This window comes from Canis aureus, chromosome 16 (genome assembly GCF_053574225.1).
Source record: "Canis aureus isolate CA01 chromosome 16, VMU_Caureus_v.1.0, whole genome shotgun sequence".
Classification (NCBI taxonomy): Eukaryota; Metazoa; Chordata; class Mammalia; order Carnivora; family Canidae; genus Canis; species Canis aureus.
In genome coordinates, this window is record NC_135626.1 from 27,885,850 (window position 1) to 27,903,602 (window position 17,753).

A 17,753-nucleotide genomic window follows, 5' to 3' on the forward strand; every position below is an offset into this window, starting at 1 on the left:
TGTCTAGAAATTTCATATAAAATGGAATCATATATGGGGCAGCCTGGGTGGCTCAGCGGTTTAGCGTTGCCTTCGAACCAGGGTGTGATCCTGGAGACCTGGGATCAAGTCCCACATCGGGCTCCCTGCATGGAGCCTGCTTCTCCCTCTGCCTGTGCCTCTGCCTCTCTGTGTGTGCGTCTTTCATGAATAAATAAATAAAATCCTTAAAAAAAAAAAAAAAATCTTGGGATCCCTGGGTGGCGCAGCGGTTTGGCGCCTGCCTTTGGCCCAGGGCGCGATCCTGGGGATCCAGGATCGAATCCCACGTCGGGCTCCCGGTGCATGGAGCCTGCTTCTCCCTCTGCCTGTGTCTCTGCCTCATTCTCTCTCTCTGTGTGACTATCACAAATAAATAAAAATTTAAAAAAAAAAAAAAAAAAAAAAAAATCTTGAATTCCCAAAGCCTTACTCTGCAATATACCCTGTTAACACGTAGCCACATTTGCTCCTCCACGCTCTTCCTCCTCCACCTGCTGCAATAGGAGAAAATGGTGCCGGTTTGGTGTGGAGCATTGGTATTTCTGGAAAGCCTGAAGCTAAGCTGGCTTGCGGTTGGAAGCTATTCGTGTCCGTTTGCCAAAGAGTACTTCAGGCAGGGAGATCTGAAAACTTTCAGCTACGCCAAAAGTTGGGAGAGGGATGGATTTCCGTCAGGAAAATTAGGTTGGGGCAAAGGGAAGGAACTGGTCTGCGAAGGCAGCCTCAAAAAAGAGAGCAGCTGCCGGCTCTGCCGGGTCGAGCGCACGTGATGTAATGCCGGGAGGTGGAGTATGCAGATTTAAGACAAGGAGCCTTTGGGGTCGTGTTTACTGGAAAAATGTGTATGATTATCTGCTGTTACCAATAGTAAGATTTATAGTACAAAAATCTCGTTTTTCATGTCAGTACTTGTAGATAAAGGCCAATTAAAGTCGTTTCGGGAGTGACCCCAACCTTAGAGTGGTGTGCGCAGGAGCGGGTATTGCTGTGTTCCTTCTCACCTCATACTTACCTGGCAGGGGAGATACCATGATCACGAAGGTGGTTTTCCCAGGGCGAGGCTTATCCATTGCACTCCGGATGTGCTGACCCCTGCGATTTCCCCAAATGTGGGAAACTCGACTGCATAATTTGTGGTAGTGGGGACTGCGTTCGCGCTCTCCCCTGTATAAGTTGTTGAACCAGCAGAAATTTGGTGATTTGTTTTTTCGGAGTAGATAAGGGATTGTATGACGCTGCATTTGTTTTATTTTTTTTAAGTTAGAGATTTTATCCAGGGATCCCTGGGTGGCATAGCGGTTTGGTCACCTGCCTTTGGCCCAGGGCGCGATCCTGGAGACCTAGGATCGAATCCCACATTGGGCTCCCGGTGCACGGAGCCTGCTTCTCCTTCTGCTTGTGTCTCTGCCTCTCTCCCTCTCTCTCTCTCTCTCTTTTTCTGACTATCGTAAATAACTAAAAAAGAAAAATAAATAAAATAAAGATTTTATTCATTTATTCATAGACGCAGAGACACAGGCAGAGGGAGAAGCAGGCTCCGTGCAGGGAGCCCGGCATTGGGACTCGATCCAAAGGTCTCCAGGATGAGGCTCTGGGCTGAAGGCAGCGCTAAGCTGCTGAGCCACCCGGGCTGCCCTCAAGCAGGCTCTGACTCCCCCCCTCCACCAGGTTATGATTTGTTAATACTTTGGTTGTTTGGGGATAAGTAGATTTTTTTTTTTTTTAGATTTTATTTATGAGAGAGACAGAGAGAAGCAGGCTCACCGTGGGGAGCCCGATGTGGGACTCGATCCTATCCAGGGGCTCCAGGATTATGCCCTCAGTCGAAGGCAGGCGCTCAACCACTGAGCCACCCAGGCGTCCTCATATTTTACATCTTTGTAGTCATTTTCAACATTCTATACTCGAATACGACATATTCAGCCCATTGTTTTGTAAGTCATTTGAACCTACCTTCCTTCCCTCCTTCCTTCCTTCTTTCCCTCTCTCCTTCCTTCCCTTTCTTTTTTTTTTAAGATTTTATTTAATTATTTATTTATTTATTTATTTATTTATTTATTTATTTATTCATGATAGTCACAGAGAGAGAGAGAGAGAGGCAGAGACACAGGCAGAGGGAGAAGCAGGCTCCATGCACCGGGAGCCCGATGGTGGGATTCGATCCCGGGTCTCCAGGATCACGCCCTGGGCCAAAGGCAGGCGCCAAACCGCTGCACCACCCAGGGATCCCCCCTTTCTTTTTTTTTTATTGGAGTTCAATTTGCCAACATATATAGTATAACACCCAGTGCTCATCCCGTCAAGTGCCCCCCCTCAGTGCCCATCACCCAGTCACCCCAACCCCTTGCCCACCTCCCCTTCCACCACCCCTTGTTCGTTTCCCAGTTAGGAGTCTCATGTTCTGTCACCGTCACTGATGTTTTCACTCATTTTCTCTCCTTTCCCCTTTATTCCCTTCCACTATTTTTTATATTCCCCAAATGAATGAGACCACATAGTGTTTGTCCTTCTCTGATTGACTTACTTCACTCAGCATAATACCCTCCAGTTCCATCCACGTTGAAGCAAATGGTGGATATTTGTCATTTCTAATGGCTGAGTAATATGCCATTGTATACATAGACCACATCTTCTTGGGATAAGTAGATCTTGTTACCAAAATTGTCTTGTATCTCATTTTGTCACTTTCTAACTTTATTCGCTTTATGTTTTTTATTTTTTATTTTTTTAAGTTTGTTTATTTATTTATTTATGAGCGAGAGTGAGAGAGAGAGGCAGAGACCCCGGCAGATGGAGAAGCAGGCTCCATGCAGGGAGCCCAACGTGGGACTCGATCCTGGGACTCAAGCATCACGCTCTGGGCCAGAGGCAGGCGCCAAACCGCTGAGCCACCCAGGGATCCCCTGTTTTTTATTTTTTAAAGATTTTATTTATTCTTGAGAGACACAGAAAGAAAGACGCAGAGACATAGGCAGAGGAAGAAGCAAGCTTCCTGCAGGGAGCCCAGTGTGGGGACTTGATCCCAGGACCCTGGGATCATGCCCTGAGCTGAATGAAGGCAGAAGTCTGCTCAACCGCTGAGCCACCCAGTCGCCTCTACCCAGGTGTCCGTCGCTTTGATTTTTTGGAAAGCTGCTCTTGTTCTCTTTTTTCTTTTTTTCTTTTTCTTTTTTAAGATTTCATTTATTTATTTATGAGAGAGACAGAGAGAGAGAGGCAGAGACACAGGCAGAGGGAGAATCAGGCTTCATGCAGAGAGCCCGACGTGGGACTCAATCCTGGGTCTCTAGGATCACACCCTGGGCCGAAGGCAGTGCCAAACCGCTGAGCCACCCAGGCTGCCCAGCTTCTCCTGTTCTTTTAAGCTCCTCGAAGACCTTGCTGTGTTAACGTACATAAACTCACATGCTCATTCTTCTGCAATGACTGCTTTTTCTTCACCGAGTTGGAGAGTGCATACTTCAACATTTAATTTTATTTTGTGAAGCCACCTGGTGTCGCAAACTACCAATGAATTCAGGATTGACTTAAACATGTAGGTACTGTAGGTAGGGCACCTAAAACATTTTTAAAATCAAAGAAAAAGTGAATTTTTAGGTGGAAGAAAATGTCACTTAGGGGGTGCTTGGCTGGCTCAAAGTATATGCAGCTTTGGGTCTTGGGTTCAAGAGTTCAGAGCCCCATGTTGGGAGCAGAGTCTGCTTTTTATTTTTATTTATTTTTAAAGATTTTTATTTATTCATGAGAGACACAGCGCGCGAAAGAGGCAGAGAGACACAGGCTGAAGGAGAAGCAGGCTCCCTGAAAGGAACCTGATGTGGGACTCCATCCTGGATCCCGGGATCACACCCTGGGCCAAAGGCAGATGCTTAACTGCTGAGCCACTCAGGCGTCCCAGAGTTTGCTTTTTTAAAAAAGAAAATGTCATATAATAATGTATTCATCTTATCAATGTAGTCACGCAATTTTTATTATTATTTTTTAAGATTTTATTTATTCATGAGAGACACATAGAGAGGCAGAGACACACAGGCAGACGGAGAAGCAGGCTCCATGCTGGGAGCCTGATGCAGGCCTCCATCCTGGAGCCCTGGGATCACACCCTAAGTCAAAGGCAGGCGCTCAACCACTGAGCCAACCAGGTGTCCCAGAAATAGTTTTAATCATACTATATATTCAAGTTTGTATGCTGGTTTTATGGCATGGTACATTATACAATTTAGGCTTCCCTCTCATTCTTAATAAACTTGAAGTTACTTTTATAATTAACTATGAACCCTAAAATTAGAGATCTAGACGTTGAAAGATAAATCAGGGAAAAATTGTTTTTAAATAATTTGAAAATATGTATCATATGTCACCTCTACTCTGCCCCCACTCACACATAATAACTTAAGGCACTTCTTAAGATGATTGTAAAATTATAGGGAAAAAATTACTAGAAATTACCCAAGAGGGATGCCTAGCAGACTCAGTCATTAGAGCATGCAATTCTTGATCCTCGGGGTTGTGAGCTGGAGCTCCATATTGGTGTACAGTTTACTTAAAAACATTTTTTTAGGGATGCCTGGGTGGTTCAGCAGTTGAGCATCTCCCTTCAGCTCAGGGTATGATCCCAGGGTTCCTGGATCAAGGCCCGCATCAGGCTCCCTGCATGGAGCCTGCTCCTCCCTCTGCCTGTGTCTCTGCCTCTCTCTCTGTGTCTCTCAGTAATAAATAAATAAAATCTTTAAAAATAAAACCACGTTTTTTTTTAGGGATGCCTTGGTGGCTCAGTGGTTGAGTGTCTGCCTTCCATGATGCCACAGTCAGGATAGATTCTCTCATCGGACTCCCCACTGGAAACTGCTTCTCGCTCTGCCTGTGTCTGTGTCTCTGCCTCTCTTTCTCTATGTCTCTCATGAGTAAATAAATCAAATCTTAAAAAAAAAAAAACCCACACATTAAAAAGAATTTAAATAAATAAAAGTAACCCCAAGAAATCATCAGTTACTTACAAAGATAAATCAACAAGGTTGTTCATATATATGAACAGTGGCAATAAAATAGAAGCAATATAATATTGATTATAGTTATCTGTGATCCAATGTATATACCAAAAGGAATAGAAAACATAGTGTGAGGTTTAATCCTATTAAAATATATATTCATATTGAAATTACCATGTTGAATATCAAAGTATTAACAGTGGAGTGGTAATTTTGTAGAGGATTGTGGTTTAATGTTTTAAAAATATTTTCAAAAAAAAATATTTTTCTGCCTTTTCCAAATTATCTGCAAGGGACATTTATCACTATTGTAATATTGTAATATACAATATTAATATTGTAATTTAAAATATCCTCAAAAATTTAAATAAAGCAAAGTTTGTTTTTTTTAATCACATGTGCTGGGTACCTGGCTGGCTCAGTTGGTAGGTAGATCATGCAACTGTGGTTTTGAGGATGTGAGTTCAAGTCCCATGTTGTGCACAGAGAGGACCTAAAGAAAAAAAAATCACATATACTAATTACTGAGGGAAATACCAATGAAGGGTAGCAGAATATGCCACCCCAAAATAGGCCACTTTGACATAAGGATTCTTTTGAGCTAAAATCACTTGAAAAACAGCAGATATAAGGGTAGGTTCTGACCTCCCCTCTTCTTCCTGAGATCAAGAGATAAAACTCCCATGTAGAAGATGTCCTCCTAAAAAAAAAAAAAAAAAAAAAAAAAAGAAGATGTCCTCCTTATAACAGGGGAAAAGAAATGTTCCCAGAGAAGGGGATTCAAACCTGAGAGAATTCTGTACATACCTTTTTAAAAAGAATTCATGTCTATGAATTATATATGTTACTTTTCCACAATTTCCTCAAAAAACAAAAAAGAAAACACGATTGCCTCTCTTTGTTCAACCTAATACAAAAGCTTTTCATAAGTTTTGCCATTTCTTTAGGTCTTCATTTCAAGAGCTTCTGTGTTAGGTAAATTTCTGTTAAAAAAAAGTTTTTTTTAATCCTTTTAGACTGCTACACTGTCGATGCCAAATTAATTCTTAGGTCCAGCCAGAGATGCTAACAGGGCAGAGGTAAAATTTTGCCTCTACACCATCAAAACCTTTGATACTACAGTTGCTGCACACACAGTCGTTTTGCCTAGAGCACCTGGCCAGCAAGGGGCAGAAAGGAAAATAGTGTCCTCTGGTTTTGTTGTCCAAAAAAAAGGGAGGGGCACTCAGTTTGTAATCAAATCCAGGCCATTTCCCTTTGTGCCAAAAACTGCAGACTCACTCCTGTCCTGGAGCGTGGCCAGGCTGTGAGTGGAGGGGCTCGAGCCTGCATTTCACCTGCATTCTCTTATTCCGTCCTCACAGAAGCCTTGTGAGGTAGGCAAACAATATTGTTTCTTTACAATTTAGGGGAATGGAGGCTGTGTAGTCGTCCGCTGGCCGCAGGCCACTGCCTCCCAGACTTGTATAATGCAAACTTGCCCACGCTGGGGTAAGCAAAGAATTAAAAAAACTCCCCAGCTACACTTGTTCGGCATCTTTTTTTTTTTTTTTTTCCCCCGGCATCATCTTTTGAATCGTTGCGAGGCATAGCTAGAACGAATTTATCCTTCTCCAACAAAGTGACGTCAAGAATGATGACGAGTGACAAGGGGCGGGCATATGGAGATGAAGGGCGCGGTGACTGCGTGTTCGAGTTCATTTTTCATGAGGCAGAATTTCCTCTACATATCCACTGGTGTGCCCTGGTCAGTGTCATCTGAATAACCTTGCAGTTTGGAACCAAAGGCCTAAAGGACTCGGAATATAATTGACCGTTACTGTATAGTGTGTTGAAGATGAGGGTGAAGTACCAGGCAAGCTTCCCAACTCATACTTACCTGGCAGGGGAGATACCATGATCATGAAGGTGGTTTTCCCAGGGCGAGGCTCATCCATTGCACTCCGGATGTGCTGACCCCTGCGATTTCCCCAAATGTGGGAAACTCGACTGCATAATTTGTGGTAGTGGGGGACTGCGTTCGCGCTTTCCCCTGTTAATTGTGCTAAAAGGCAGAGCTGTCTCTTGTTCTTTTCTACGGTAGTTTCTGTGGTTTTACTTTGTGTTCTTATATTCACCTTATAATACGTCTGACCCCAGAGTTGAAGGATTGTGTCCCACATCGGGCTTCCTATGCGGAGCCTGCTTTTTCCTTGCCTGCGTCTCTTTTTTCTGTCTCTCATGAATAAATAAGTAATTTTTAATAAAGTAAAAGTAATTGAGTGATAATTGAGCTTTTAGTTTTTGGGGCACTAATGTTCTACTGAGGAGTAAAGGGCTGCATGTAAGTTAGTGAAATGTGTTTGTATTTAGAATTTTCCAGAGAGGCTGCAAAGTCAAAGATTTTTTTAACGTTTTGTTTATTTATGAGGGAGGGAGGGAGGGAGGGAGGGAGGTCAGGTGGGGTGCAGAGAGAGAAGCAGGCTCCATGCAGGGAGCCAGATGTGGAACTCCTGGATCACGCCCTGGGCTGAAGGCAGGCACTAAACCGCTGAGCCACCCAGGGATCCTGCTCAAGGATTGTTTTAAATATTTTTACCTAAGGGCACCTGGGTGGCTCAGTAGTGTAGACTACTTTGGCTATGATCATAATCTCCTGGTCCTGGGATCTAGCTGCAACATCCAACCCCTCCACCCCACCCCACCCCCGTTCCTGGCTCACTGGAGTCCACTGGTCCTCCCTCTTCCTCTCCCCCTCCTTGTGCGCCCTCCTGTTCTCTCCTTCCCTCTCTCAAATAAATAAAATCTTAAAAACAAAACAAAACAAAAAACTGTTTTACCCTGCTCTGCAGTGTTGATTGTGAACCCTGGATAACATTTTGAGGCCCACTACTCCTTAAAGATTAGTTTCTTAGAATTGGGGCACCTGGATGGCTTAGTCCATTAAGCGATTATGTGTCTGCTTTCTGTTCAGGTCATGGTCTCCGGGTAGGGATGGAGCCCATCATTGGGCTCCCTGCTCAGCAGGGGAATCTGTTTCTCCCTCTCCCTCTCCTGCTCATGCTCTATCTCTCAAATGAATAAATAAAATCTTAAACAAACAAAAAGAATAAGTTCTGATGATTATTGAGAAAAAAGAAGGACAACTAGAAATACTAAGGGAGTGAATATTAATGTGTAAATAATGAACACAAGCTATGCTTCAATCCTCAAGAGATGTGTGTATTCTGGAGCTTTAGGAAAAAGTAATCATGTAAACACTAAGTGGGTCTCAGGGTTTTATTGGCTTTATTTGAACTTTTTTTTTTTAAGATTTCATTCATTCATTCATTCATTTATTTATGAGAGACACACAGAGAGAAGCAGAGACATAGGCAGAGGGAGAAGCACACTCCTGGCGGGGAGCCTGATTCAGGACTTGATCCCAGGACCCCAGGATCACGACCTGAGCAGAAGGCAGATGCTCAATCACTGAGCCACCCAGGTCTCCCTGTGTAAATACAATTAAGTAAAAATAAAGAGATCAAGAATCATTAAGAAGGCTATATTATTAAGGGAAAAAACAGGGGTACCTGGGTGGTGCAGTTGGTTGAGTGTCCACTCTTGGTTTCAGCTCAGGTCATGATCTCAGGTCGCAGGATTGAGCCTTGAGATTCTCTCTCTCTCTCCCTCTACCCCTCCCACTGGTGCTCTCTCTCTCTCTCTCAAACAAATCTTAAAAACAAAACAAAACAAAAAAACACAGGAAATAATGAGTGTTGGTGAGGATCTGGAAAAACTGGAACTCTTGTGTACTTGTGGTGGGAATGCAAAATGGTATAGCCAGTACAGAAAACAGTATGGCAATTCCTCAAAAAATTAAACAGAATTATCATGTGAGGGGTGCCTGGGTAGCTCAGTTGGTTAAGCACCCAAACCTTGGTTTCAGGTCAGGTCATGATCTCAGGGTTGTGGGATCAAGTCCTGCATCAGGCTCCACAAAGAGAGTGGAGCCTGCTTGGGATTCTCCCTCCCTCTCTCCCTCTGCCCTTCCCTGTCAAAAACAGAAAGAAAAAAGAATTACCATGTGATCCAGGAATCCTGCTTCTTGGGTATATAGCCAAAAGAATTGAAAACAGGTATTTGAAGAGACTGTACACCAAAATGTCCATAGCAGCATTATTTACAACAGTCAAAGGTAGAATCCACCCAAGTGTCCATTGATGAATAGATAAGCAAAATGTATATACCTTAAATGAAATATTACTCATCCTTAAAAAGGAAAGAAATTCTGACATAAGCTTCCTGGCTGGTGAAGACTTACTAAATGTGTTAACCTTCTTGCCTTTTTCTTTTGCTTCACCCCTTTTCACACTCTTCTCTCCATGTAACAGTTATGTCCCTGATCTGTATGTTTGTTGATTCATGTGGATGGGGCTTCCCTCTCTTATCACCTGTCTGTGGAGCACTGGCATGGTACCTCTTGTCTGTCCTGCTAGACCAACCATTGTGATGGCGGGGATCCAATTTTAGGTGTCTTAAACAATACCTGTCACATTTGAGGACACATGGTAGGTATACCACAAACATTTGACTTGACTCTGTGATGGTCACGTATGAATGCCACATGTGAAAAGTTAAAATTTCTCTGCATGGATTTGATTGTGCATACTAACAGAGCTGGCTTGGTGCTGGGCACAGTTCTAAGCACTTTACACATACTAGCTCATTCAAGCCTCTCATTATTGGTTATTGTTATCTCCATTTACAGATGAAGAAATTGAGGCCTATCAAGGTTAAAAAATTTCTCCAAGGTCACAGTTACAGAGGTGATAGGGCCAGGACCAGAGTCTAAACTGAACCTCACCCATTATGCTATACTGTCTATATCACCATGTAGTAACTACATTTATGTACTAACCTTTCAAAACTAATAGGTACCTAGTTATCCTAATGATACAACTAATATGTATATTTCTAATTTTACTTCCCAGGAGCCATCACTTTTTAGTTCTGAGAATTAATGCTATTAGTTTTTCAATTTCACCAGTAATATTAAAAATAAACCAAAAATTAATCTTGTAGAGTTTCAGTAATTATTCCCCTAATCCTGTTCATTAGAAATAAAAGTGGACAGGAAGAGAAAGAAATATGAAAGAATCTAAGTTGCTTCATAGCATTTCTGATTGAGTTAAAATAAGAATGTTGCTTTCTTTTGAAACAGGATGTCTCGGGCTGTTCATCTTCCAGTCCCGTGTCCTGTTCAGCTTGGTTCCTTAAGAAATGACTCCTTGGAAGCTCAGCTTCATGAATATGTCAAACAAGGGAACTATGTGAAAGTGAAGAAGATTCTCAGGAAAGGTAAACACTTAAAAATTGCAGATGTGACTTGGTTTGCATTTCTGAATAGTGTTGGAAGGAAAATCAGGTACATCATAAAGGTATGAGTTCTTGGGGAAATTAAAAGTTAAATTTAGAGATGAGATGTTCCCTACCAATGCAGTCATTGCTCATTAAAGGCTTAAATTGTTGTTTGGAGACTGTTTTGTTTTGTGCTAGGGAACCATAAGGTCTTCCAACTGTTAGGCGCCTAAAATTTCTCCACAGGCCCCAGCCACCCACTTAATTCTGCCTGATTCCTGTTTCTCCTTTAATCTACACCATCTGCTGAGTCTTCTGAAGCCTGTGGTGGATTGAGGAGACCAGCTTTCATGGCTTTCCCCTTTGCTCCTCCCAGGGACTTGGTGCTTTTGTTTCCAGGGTTTTTTTTGCTGGATGTTACAGGCAGCTCAGCCTACAAGGCAGATGGAAATAGCAAATGTAGCTTAGGCAATCTTCAAAAGAACAAACACTAAACCATACATGGACAAAACCTCTGCTGGTATTTAACCCTTGATGTGCAGATCCATACCTGCTTTTTTTTTTTTTTTTTAGAATAACTGGAAGTCCTGCTGAATTTCCCCTCTCCCTTCTTAGTATAGAGGGAGAGGTTTATGAAACTTTTCTCAGCTGTTTGTGAAACAGTCAGGGTGACCTAATTTATCTGCAGTGTTTCTCCATTTGCTTCAGAAAGGTAATTCCAATTTTTGCAGGATCCAACTATCCCACAAAATAATTCATTCAGAAAGTTCTCAAGTGTTTCCATGTACTACTCCTAGAGTCTATAGATGAAGTAGTTGACAGTGAGTTCAATAGTTTATTTGAAAGATCCTGTTGGTTTTTTTCACCCTCAAAACTTTGCATTTTATTCCGTAACACATTCATATGTGGGTTAACATAAAAATGGATGTTTACAGTAGGTATGCTACAACTTCTAGTGTCTGTCTATTCAAACTCTCCAGTGTGAAAAGCAGAGTATTCAAATATTTATTATATCTTAGAGATCTGAATGTTCTGCATCTTCAAATTCTGTCTACTAAGCTAGAGCAGGGAAGAGCTTGACAGGTGTAACTAGATCTCAAAGCAGGATTTTGTCCGTGTCTGGGAATTTCATCAAAAGCCTCAGAGTGGAGAACAAGGGGTGACAAGTTTCCCCACAGTCTAAAGCAGGGCTTAGTAGGAGATGGCTAAAATGGTCCTTGGACCTTCAAGTCCATCACCCACCTCAAGCCTATCTAGGAGAAGGCAGTGGAGTAGTGGTGAGGGTGTCAGTGGAAAGATTATTTTTTTAAAGATTTATTTATTTTAAAGATTTTATTTATTTATTCATGAGAGACATACAGAGACAGAGACACAGACAGAGGGAGAAGCAGGCTCCTTGCAGGGAGCCTAATGCAGGAATCGATCCCCAGACCTGAGGTCATGCTCTGAGCCAAAGGCAGACGCTCAACCACTGAGCCACCCAGACATCCCAAAGATTTATTTATTTGAGAGAGCACACAGAGGGAGAGGGAGAAGCAGACTCCCTCCTGAGCAGGAGGGACTTGATCCTAGGACCCTGGGATCACAACCTGAGCTGAGGGCACACTTAACCAACTGAGCCACCCAGAAGCCCTGGAAAAGATTCTTTAAAAGACATTCATAGGACATTCCCATCTTAAAGCCAAATAAGAGGTCCTTCAGGTGAACCCACGGAGATAATTGTAGCATTTGCAATCAGGATAGTTGGGAGCCTATGTCTCAGTCTGCCAAATAGTAGAAATGTCAGCCTACACCAGCTGCCACCAGTGTGGTGTGAAGATAACCTGGCATGTTACCTGGAATTTAGAGGTTGGAAAGAGTGCTGTCTGCCTCCTTCCTAGAGCAGCTCTTGATGACTTGGTAAATGTGAGAGACCAGCAGTTGGATTAGCTACACCCCCACCAGTTATTGGGGTAGGTAGAGTCTGTAGAAGGTAGCTGAGCCATCTAAAGGATCTCACCTATGAAGGCAGGAAGAATCCCAACAGAGAGGCTAGAGATACAGCAAGAGGTCAGAAGGAGAGGGCACTGGCCTGCATTAGAGTGCTGTGAAATGGAGTGGAGATACCTGAAGGACCCACTAACCTCTCCTACAGAAGAGCAGACATTAGGAAGAGACCAAAAGCTACAAAGAGGATCAGCTAAGTTTGAAGGCCTTGCCCCTTGTTTATCTCATTGGTCCTTCCCCTCCAGCTTTGGAGTTGTCAGAAACAACCTTGAAGTCAGGGAACTGGAAGAGCAGAGAGAGGTTTTGATTTAACAGGACTGGACAATTTATTACCTGAAATGACTGTGCTTGAGGGCCTCAAAATGACTTAAATACTATGGAATCTGCCTGAGATGCCTCTCCAGGGAGGGAAAAGGTAAGGTAATCAAAAGAGTGTACTTGAGGGCAGTAAAAAGGGAAGAAATGTTTCTTGATTGGATCTACTTGGTTCAGCCCATTCAGAAGACCAGTTATATAAATTATATGAATTCTAAAACTAAAGGTGGGTTCCTGAGTTCCAGAACCTCAACCCAGACTTTATTCATTTTTTTTATTACATATATATTAATTGAGTCTTGGGGTTAGGACACCAAGAACAGATGTGTCCTTGCCTTCCAGGAGTGTAATCCAGCAGAAGCAGCAGACATGAGTTAGTAATTAAAGTACTGAGAAGGGTGGGAGGCAAAGAAGTACAGCAGGTACATCTCAGCCTCCTTGTCTGGGGAGTAATCAAGGGAAACCTGTTAGAGGAAGGTATATTCAGGTCAGGACCTTAACAAAGAAAAAGTTGAGTTGGGGGCGCCTGGCTGATTTACTCGGTGTAGCATGTGACTCAGGGTTGTGAGTTTGAGCCCCACATTGGGTGTAGAGATTACTTAATAAAATATTGAAAAAACAAAAACAGGATGTGCTGGAGTGATAGAATTACATGCATTTGGAGAGTCTGTCTACATGCACAATATGGCATGGATATTGAGGAGTTCCTAGAAACGTTGGAGGAATGGAGAATGGAAAAGTGTTAAGAATCCAGACCACAGCCAGGCTCTTGGGTAAAAGTGATTGGAAGGCACTTTATTATTTTTTTTAATTTTTTAAAGATTTACTTATTTATTTATTCAGAGAGAGAGGCAGAGACACAGGCAGAGGGAGAAGCAGGCTCCATGCAGGGAGCCCAACGTTGGGACTGGATCCCGGGTCTCCAGGCGGCGCTAAACCGCTGTGCCACCGGGGCTGCCCTGGAAGGCACTTTATAACTTCAAGATATTAGGAGCTGCTCTGACACCAGGGGAAGTGTCTCAGACCTGGGCAGATTGCCCAAACACTGTCTCTTTTTCTTTCTTCCTTTTTTTTTTTCCTCTTAAGATTTTATTTATTTCACAGAAAACACAAGCGGCGGGGGAGGGGGGGGGCAGGTGAGGGAGAAGCAGGCTCCTCGCTGAGCAGGTAGCCTGATGCAGGGCTGGATCCCAGTAACCTGGGTTAATGACCTGACCTGAATCCCAGGACCCTGCGTTAATGACATGAGCTGAAGGCAGACGCTTAACCAACTGAGCCACCAAAGCTCCCCAAACGCTGTCCCTTTCTGATGGAATTTAAGTACAGAACATTTGACTGTCTCTGAGGAGATTGCATTAGAAGTGGTTAGATGAGATGAACCTGATGGTTGTATTAACACTGAAAAATGTGTTTGATTCAGAAAACCACATGCATGTTTCTTTAAGGAGAAACCGGGATTAACTTTGCTACAGGTAAATAAGTAGACTGCTTCTGAGATGTACAAGCCAGGAAGGTGAAACATTCAGGACTGAACTTTGAGTGATGATATATTTATTTAGTGCTTTATTAGAGAACTTAATTTGGAGACTAGACCTCCTGACACTTTGGCTTACCAAAAAGAATTTGGACTTGGGATGTCTGGGTGGCTCAGCAGTTGAGCATCTACCTTCTGCTCAGGGTGTGATCCCAGGGCCTGGGGGGATTGAGTCCCACATCGGGCTCCCTGCAGGGAGCCTGCTTCTCCCTCTGCCTGTGTCTCTGCCTCTCTGTGTGTCTCTCATGAATAAATAAATAAATAATCTTAAAAAAAAAAAGAATCTGGACTTGATTTAGTACCAGGCATACCTAGGTTCCAACTGTGGTTTCCCCAGCTGTGTGATGTTATAGCCTGCATCTGTGAGAATGAGGAAGTAATGATACCCTTCTTCAGTTGCTTAGAGGATTAAATGAAATGGAGTAAAATGCCTGCCATCAAGTGCATATTCAATAAATCATCACGGCTATGATGATTGTTATGTGGTATTAGAAGAATACCACTTGTTACCTGTCAGTCTCTTCTCTGCCTCCACCTCCCGCCTCTCTTTTAAGACAAAGGAAACTTGGTCTCTTCAAGTCAGCGGACTTCTGTAGCAAGCCAGAAGCAGTCCAACGCTGACCAGTGGCGTGAACAGCGTTTTCTTAGCCTGTAGTGGGGCGGTGCAACCCCACCGGGACCCAGGTGTTGCCTGCTGCGGTGGGCGGGGCAATACAGGTCCCTTCGAGTTGGAGTCAGGCATGCAGCGTGTGATTGGCTGCTAGGAAGCCGCATGTTAATAATGCTTGTTCATGATTTATGTATCGCTGGAAGAGTTACAGGCGAAAAATGTTTTAAATTTTGCCATTTGACCGAATTGTTGTGAAATATAAAATAAAATGTATATGAATAGGCAGATGAATTGACAAAAATTTCGCCATGAGTACAAAGTGTATGGCTGCCCTAGACCTTTCAGAGGTACCAAGAACGAAATTAAGACTATACTTTCAGGGATCATTTCTATAGTCTGTTACTAGAGAAGTTTCTCTGAACGTGTAGGGTACCCGAAACCACGAGGAGGAGGTGTAGTATCCCTTTCTGAGCGTGAAACTGGCTTTGGGCGTCACTTTGGTGTTGCCCATTGTTCTTGATGATCGTTCTTTTTTCTCCTTCGGGGGGAATTAGAGGGAAGGGATACCGTCTGAGTGGTTTCTTGAGTGATCTGAGTTAAGATTAGACGTGTTACGGGATCCCTGGGTGGCGCAGCGGTTTGGCGCCTGCCTTTGGCCCGGGGCATGATCCTGGAGACCTAGGATCGAATCCCAAGTCGGGCTCCCGATGCATGGAGCCTGCTTCTCCCTCTGCCTGTGTCTCTGCCTCTCTGTCTCCCTCTGTGTGACTATCATGAATAAATAAATAAAATCTTTAAAAAAAAAAAAAAAAGGTTAGACGTGTTACTTAAGCTCATGTGTCTCTTTTTTTTTTTCCCTGGGGAGGTAGTGTTTTCTCTTGCACCTTTATTTTTGGAAGTTTCTCTAGTAGCTTTCACTTGCCATGAGGTAATTGGTTGAAATCTCTGGGTGGCTCGACATGAATGAATAAATAAATCTTCAAAAAGAAAAATTAGGGATCCCTGGGAGGCGTAGAGGTCCCTCTGCCTGTGTCTCTGCCTCTCTCTCTCTCTATGTCTAGCATAAATAAATAAATAAATCTTAAAAAAAAAAAAAGTACAATTAACATTCAGTCGGTTAAGCACAGGACTCTTGATTTTTGCTGGGGTGTGAGACCAGAGTGCCATTGCTCCAGTCCTAAGCCGAGTTAGCCTCTCACAGTTTTGTGGATGCTGGCACAAGATTATAGATTCCTGGGTCAGAGATAAAGGACAGTTTATTATTCCCAGCAATAGCAGTAGCTAAAGTATTGTAATTTTTGCACTGGAGCCCCAGTTCCCAGATGGTGATGCAAAGAAAGCCGAGTGATGCCTCCATACAAGTGCGCTGCGTGACAGAAGAGGGGCTTCAGAAACCCAAGTGCAGGGAAACTGTGTCTTTTTTAATGGGCATACACCTGCCTGACATTTTCCCGAGAGGGAGACATATTCTTTATTATATTGAATAGAAAACAAACCTGCTCTTTGCTCTGGAGGGAGACACTGTCTCTAGCTCTCAAGTCTGTTTATGATACAAACATGCTTGAAAAGATGCTCTGGGCTGATGTGCAGAAATGTGAGATCTATGGAGAATTGCCTCTCAAAAATGACATGGATTGAATTATTTAAAGTTTGAAAGGGTGGAGGGTACCTAGCTGGCTCAGTCAGAAGAGCATATGACTTACAATCTCAGGGTCATGAGTTTGAGCCCCATGTTGGGTGTGGAAATTACTTTAAAAAAAATTACCAGGAAAGAACCCTTCCTGGGGACACCTGGCTGGTCAGCTGGAGGAGTAGGCAACTCTTGATTGTGAGTTTGAGCCCCGTGTGAGTATAGAGATTACTTTTTTTTTTTTTTTTTTTTAGATTACTTAAATAAAATCTAAAAAAAAAAAAAAGTTTGAGAGGGAACCTGGCTACAGCTTGGGAAATGAATTGGAGAAGGGCATTGGTGAGTGAAGGCTAAGTTCTGTCCAGCTGAAAGATGATCACTTGACCAGCCAGGAAGATAGTAGAGGTGAAGGTGGAGGAATTTGAGAGGTGTGTGGGAGATAAATCATCAGACTTATGACAGGTTGGTGTGAAGGAAGGTGTCAGAGATGACCCTTGTTTTCTGGTTTGTGCTCCTGGACGGGTGGACAGTGGTACCATCACTGAGGTAGGAAACCGGGAGAAGCCTAGTTTTAGGGAGCAGGCAAGAGTAGCTTGGACATGTTGAGTTAAAGTGGTTTTGAGATATTCAATTCAAGATACCAGTCAACTAGGGGCAGCCTGTGTGGCTCAGCGGTTTAGCACCAGCCTTTGGCCCAGGGCGTGATCCTGGAGACCCCGGATCGAGTCCCATGTTGGGCTCCCTGCATGGAGCCTGTTCCTTCCTCTGCCTGTGTCTCTGCCTCTCTCTCTCTCATGAATAAATAAATCTTAAAAAAAAAAAAAAGAAAAAAAGATACCAGTCAACTAGATGTAAGGTAGGCATATTTGTAGCTGAGGTCTGGCATCTGTTATGTGCTGCAAGCTAGCATCAGACATTGGATTGAAACCTGGTTTGGCATTGTCTCTGATCAAAGAAGTGTAAGTTCTCTATGCCTCCATTTCTTTGTAAAACAGGAATAATAATAACCTCCCTCATAGAAGTGTTATGAATATTGAATAAGGTCATTTGAGATATCCAAACTAGAAGGGACTTTTTTTAAAAAAAGATTTTATTTATTTATTCATGAGAGACACAGAGATTGAGAGGCAGAGACACACAGGCAGAGGGAGAAGCAGGTTCCATGCCAGGAGCCAGATGTGGGATTCCATCCAGGACTCCAGGATCACGCCCTGGGCTGAAGGCAGATGCTTAACCGCTGAGCCACTCAGGCGTCCCTAGAAGGGACTTTCAAAGCAGATTATTTAGTCCAATTCCTTATTTCAGTATTTTATAATTAAGGATCATGTTTCTCTCCCCTCCCCCTTACCC

General features: G+C 43.2%; 1 protein-coding gene, 1 long non-coding RNA gene and 3 other non-coding genes across 18 annotated transcripts in view; 4 read left to right on the plus strand and 1 right to left on the minus strand.

The window, feature by feature from the left end:
• The window catches only part of TEX14 (testis expressed 14, intercellular bridge forming factor), a 115,819-nt gene that overhangs the window by 18,428 nt on the left and 79,638 nt on the right, over window positions 1-17,753 (plus strand). For all 13 annotated transcript variants that reach the window (XR_013354305.1, XR_013354306.1, XM_077852482.1 and 10 more), the window contains exon 2: window positions 10,192-10,328. Coding sequence is in view for 11 of the 13 variants with exons in the window: in XM_077852482.1 (XP_077708608.1) it covers window positions 10,193-10,328 (136 nt within the window). In the remaining 2 variants the exon portion in view is untranslated. The remainder of the gene's footprint in view (window positions 1-10,191; window positions 10,329-17,753) is intronic.
• LOC144287323 (U1 spliceosomal RNA) lies at window positions 1,026-1,188 on the plus strand. Its single transcript, XR_013355159.1, has one exon. It is a non-coding gene; the product is annotated as a U1 spliceosomal RNA (small nuclear RNA).
• LOC144286267 (uncharacterized) overlaps window positions 2,397-17,753 on the minus strand; it is a 32,235-nt gene continuing 16,878 nt past the window's right edge. The window contains exons 2-4 of one of the 2 annotated variants that reach the window (XR_013354309.1): window positions 8,561-8,702; window positions 5,419-5,502; window positions 2,397-3,578 (exon numbers count right to left, since the gene is read on the minus strand). This is a non-coding gene — a long non-coding RNA (uncharacterized LOC144286267). The remainder of the gene's footprint in view (window positions 3,579-5,418; window positions 5,503-8,560; window positions 8,703-17,753) is intronic. The other variant, XR_013354308.1, reaches the window with a different exon arrangement.
• Window positions 6,881-7,044, plus strand: LOC144287288 (U1 spliceosomal RNA). The gene has a single exon (XR_013355129.1). It is a non-coding gene; the product is annotated as a U1 spliceosomal RNA (small nuclear RNA).
• On the plus strand, window positions 15,138-15,352 carry LOC144287365 (small nucleolar RNA U3). The gene has a single exon (XR_013355202.1). It is a non-coding gene; the product is annotated as a small nucleolar RNA U3 (small nucleolar RNA).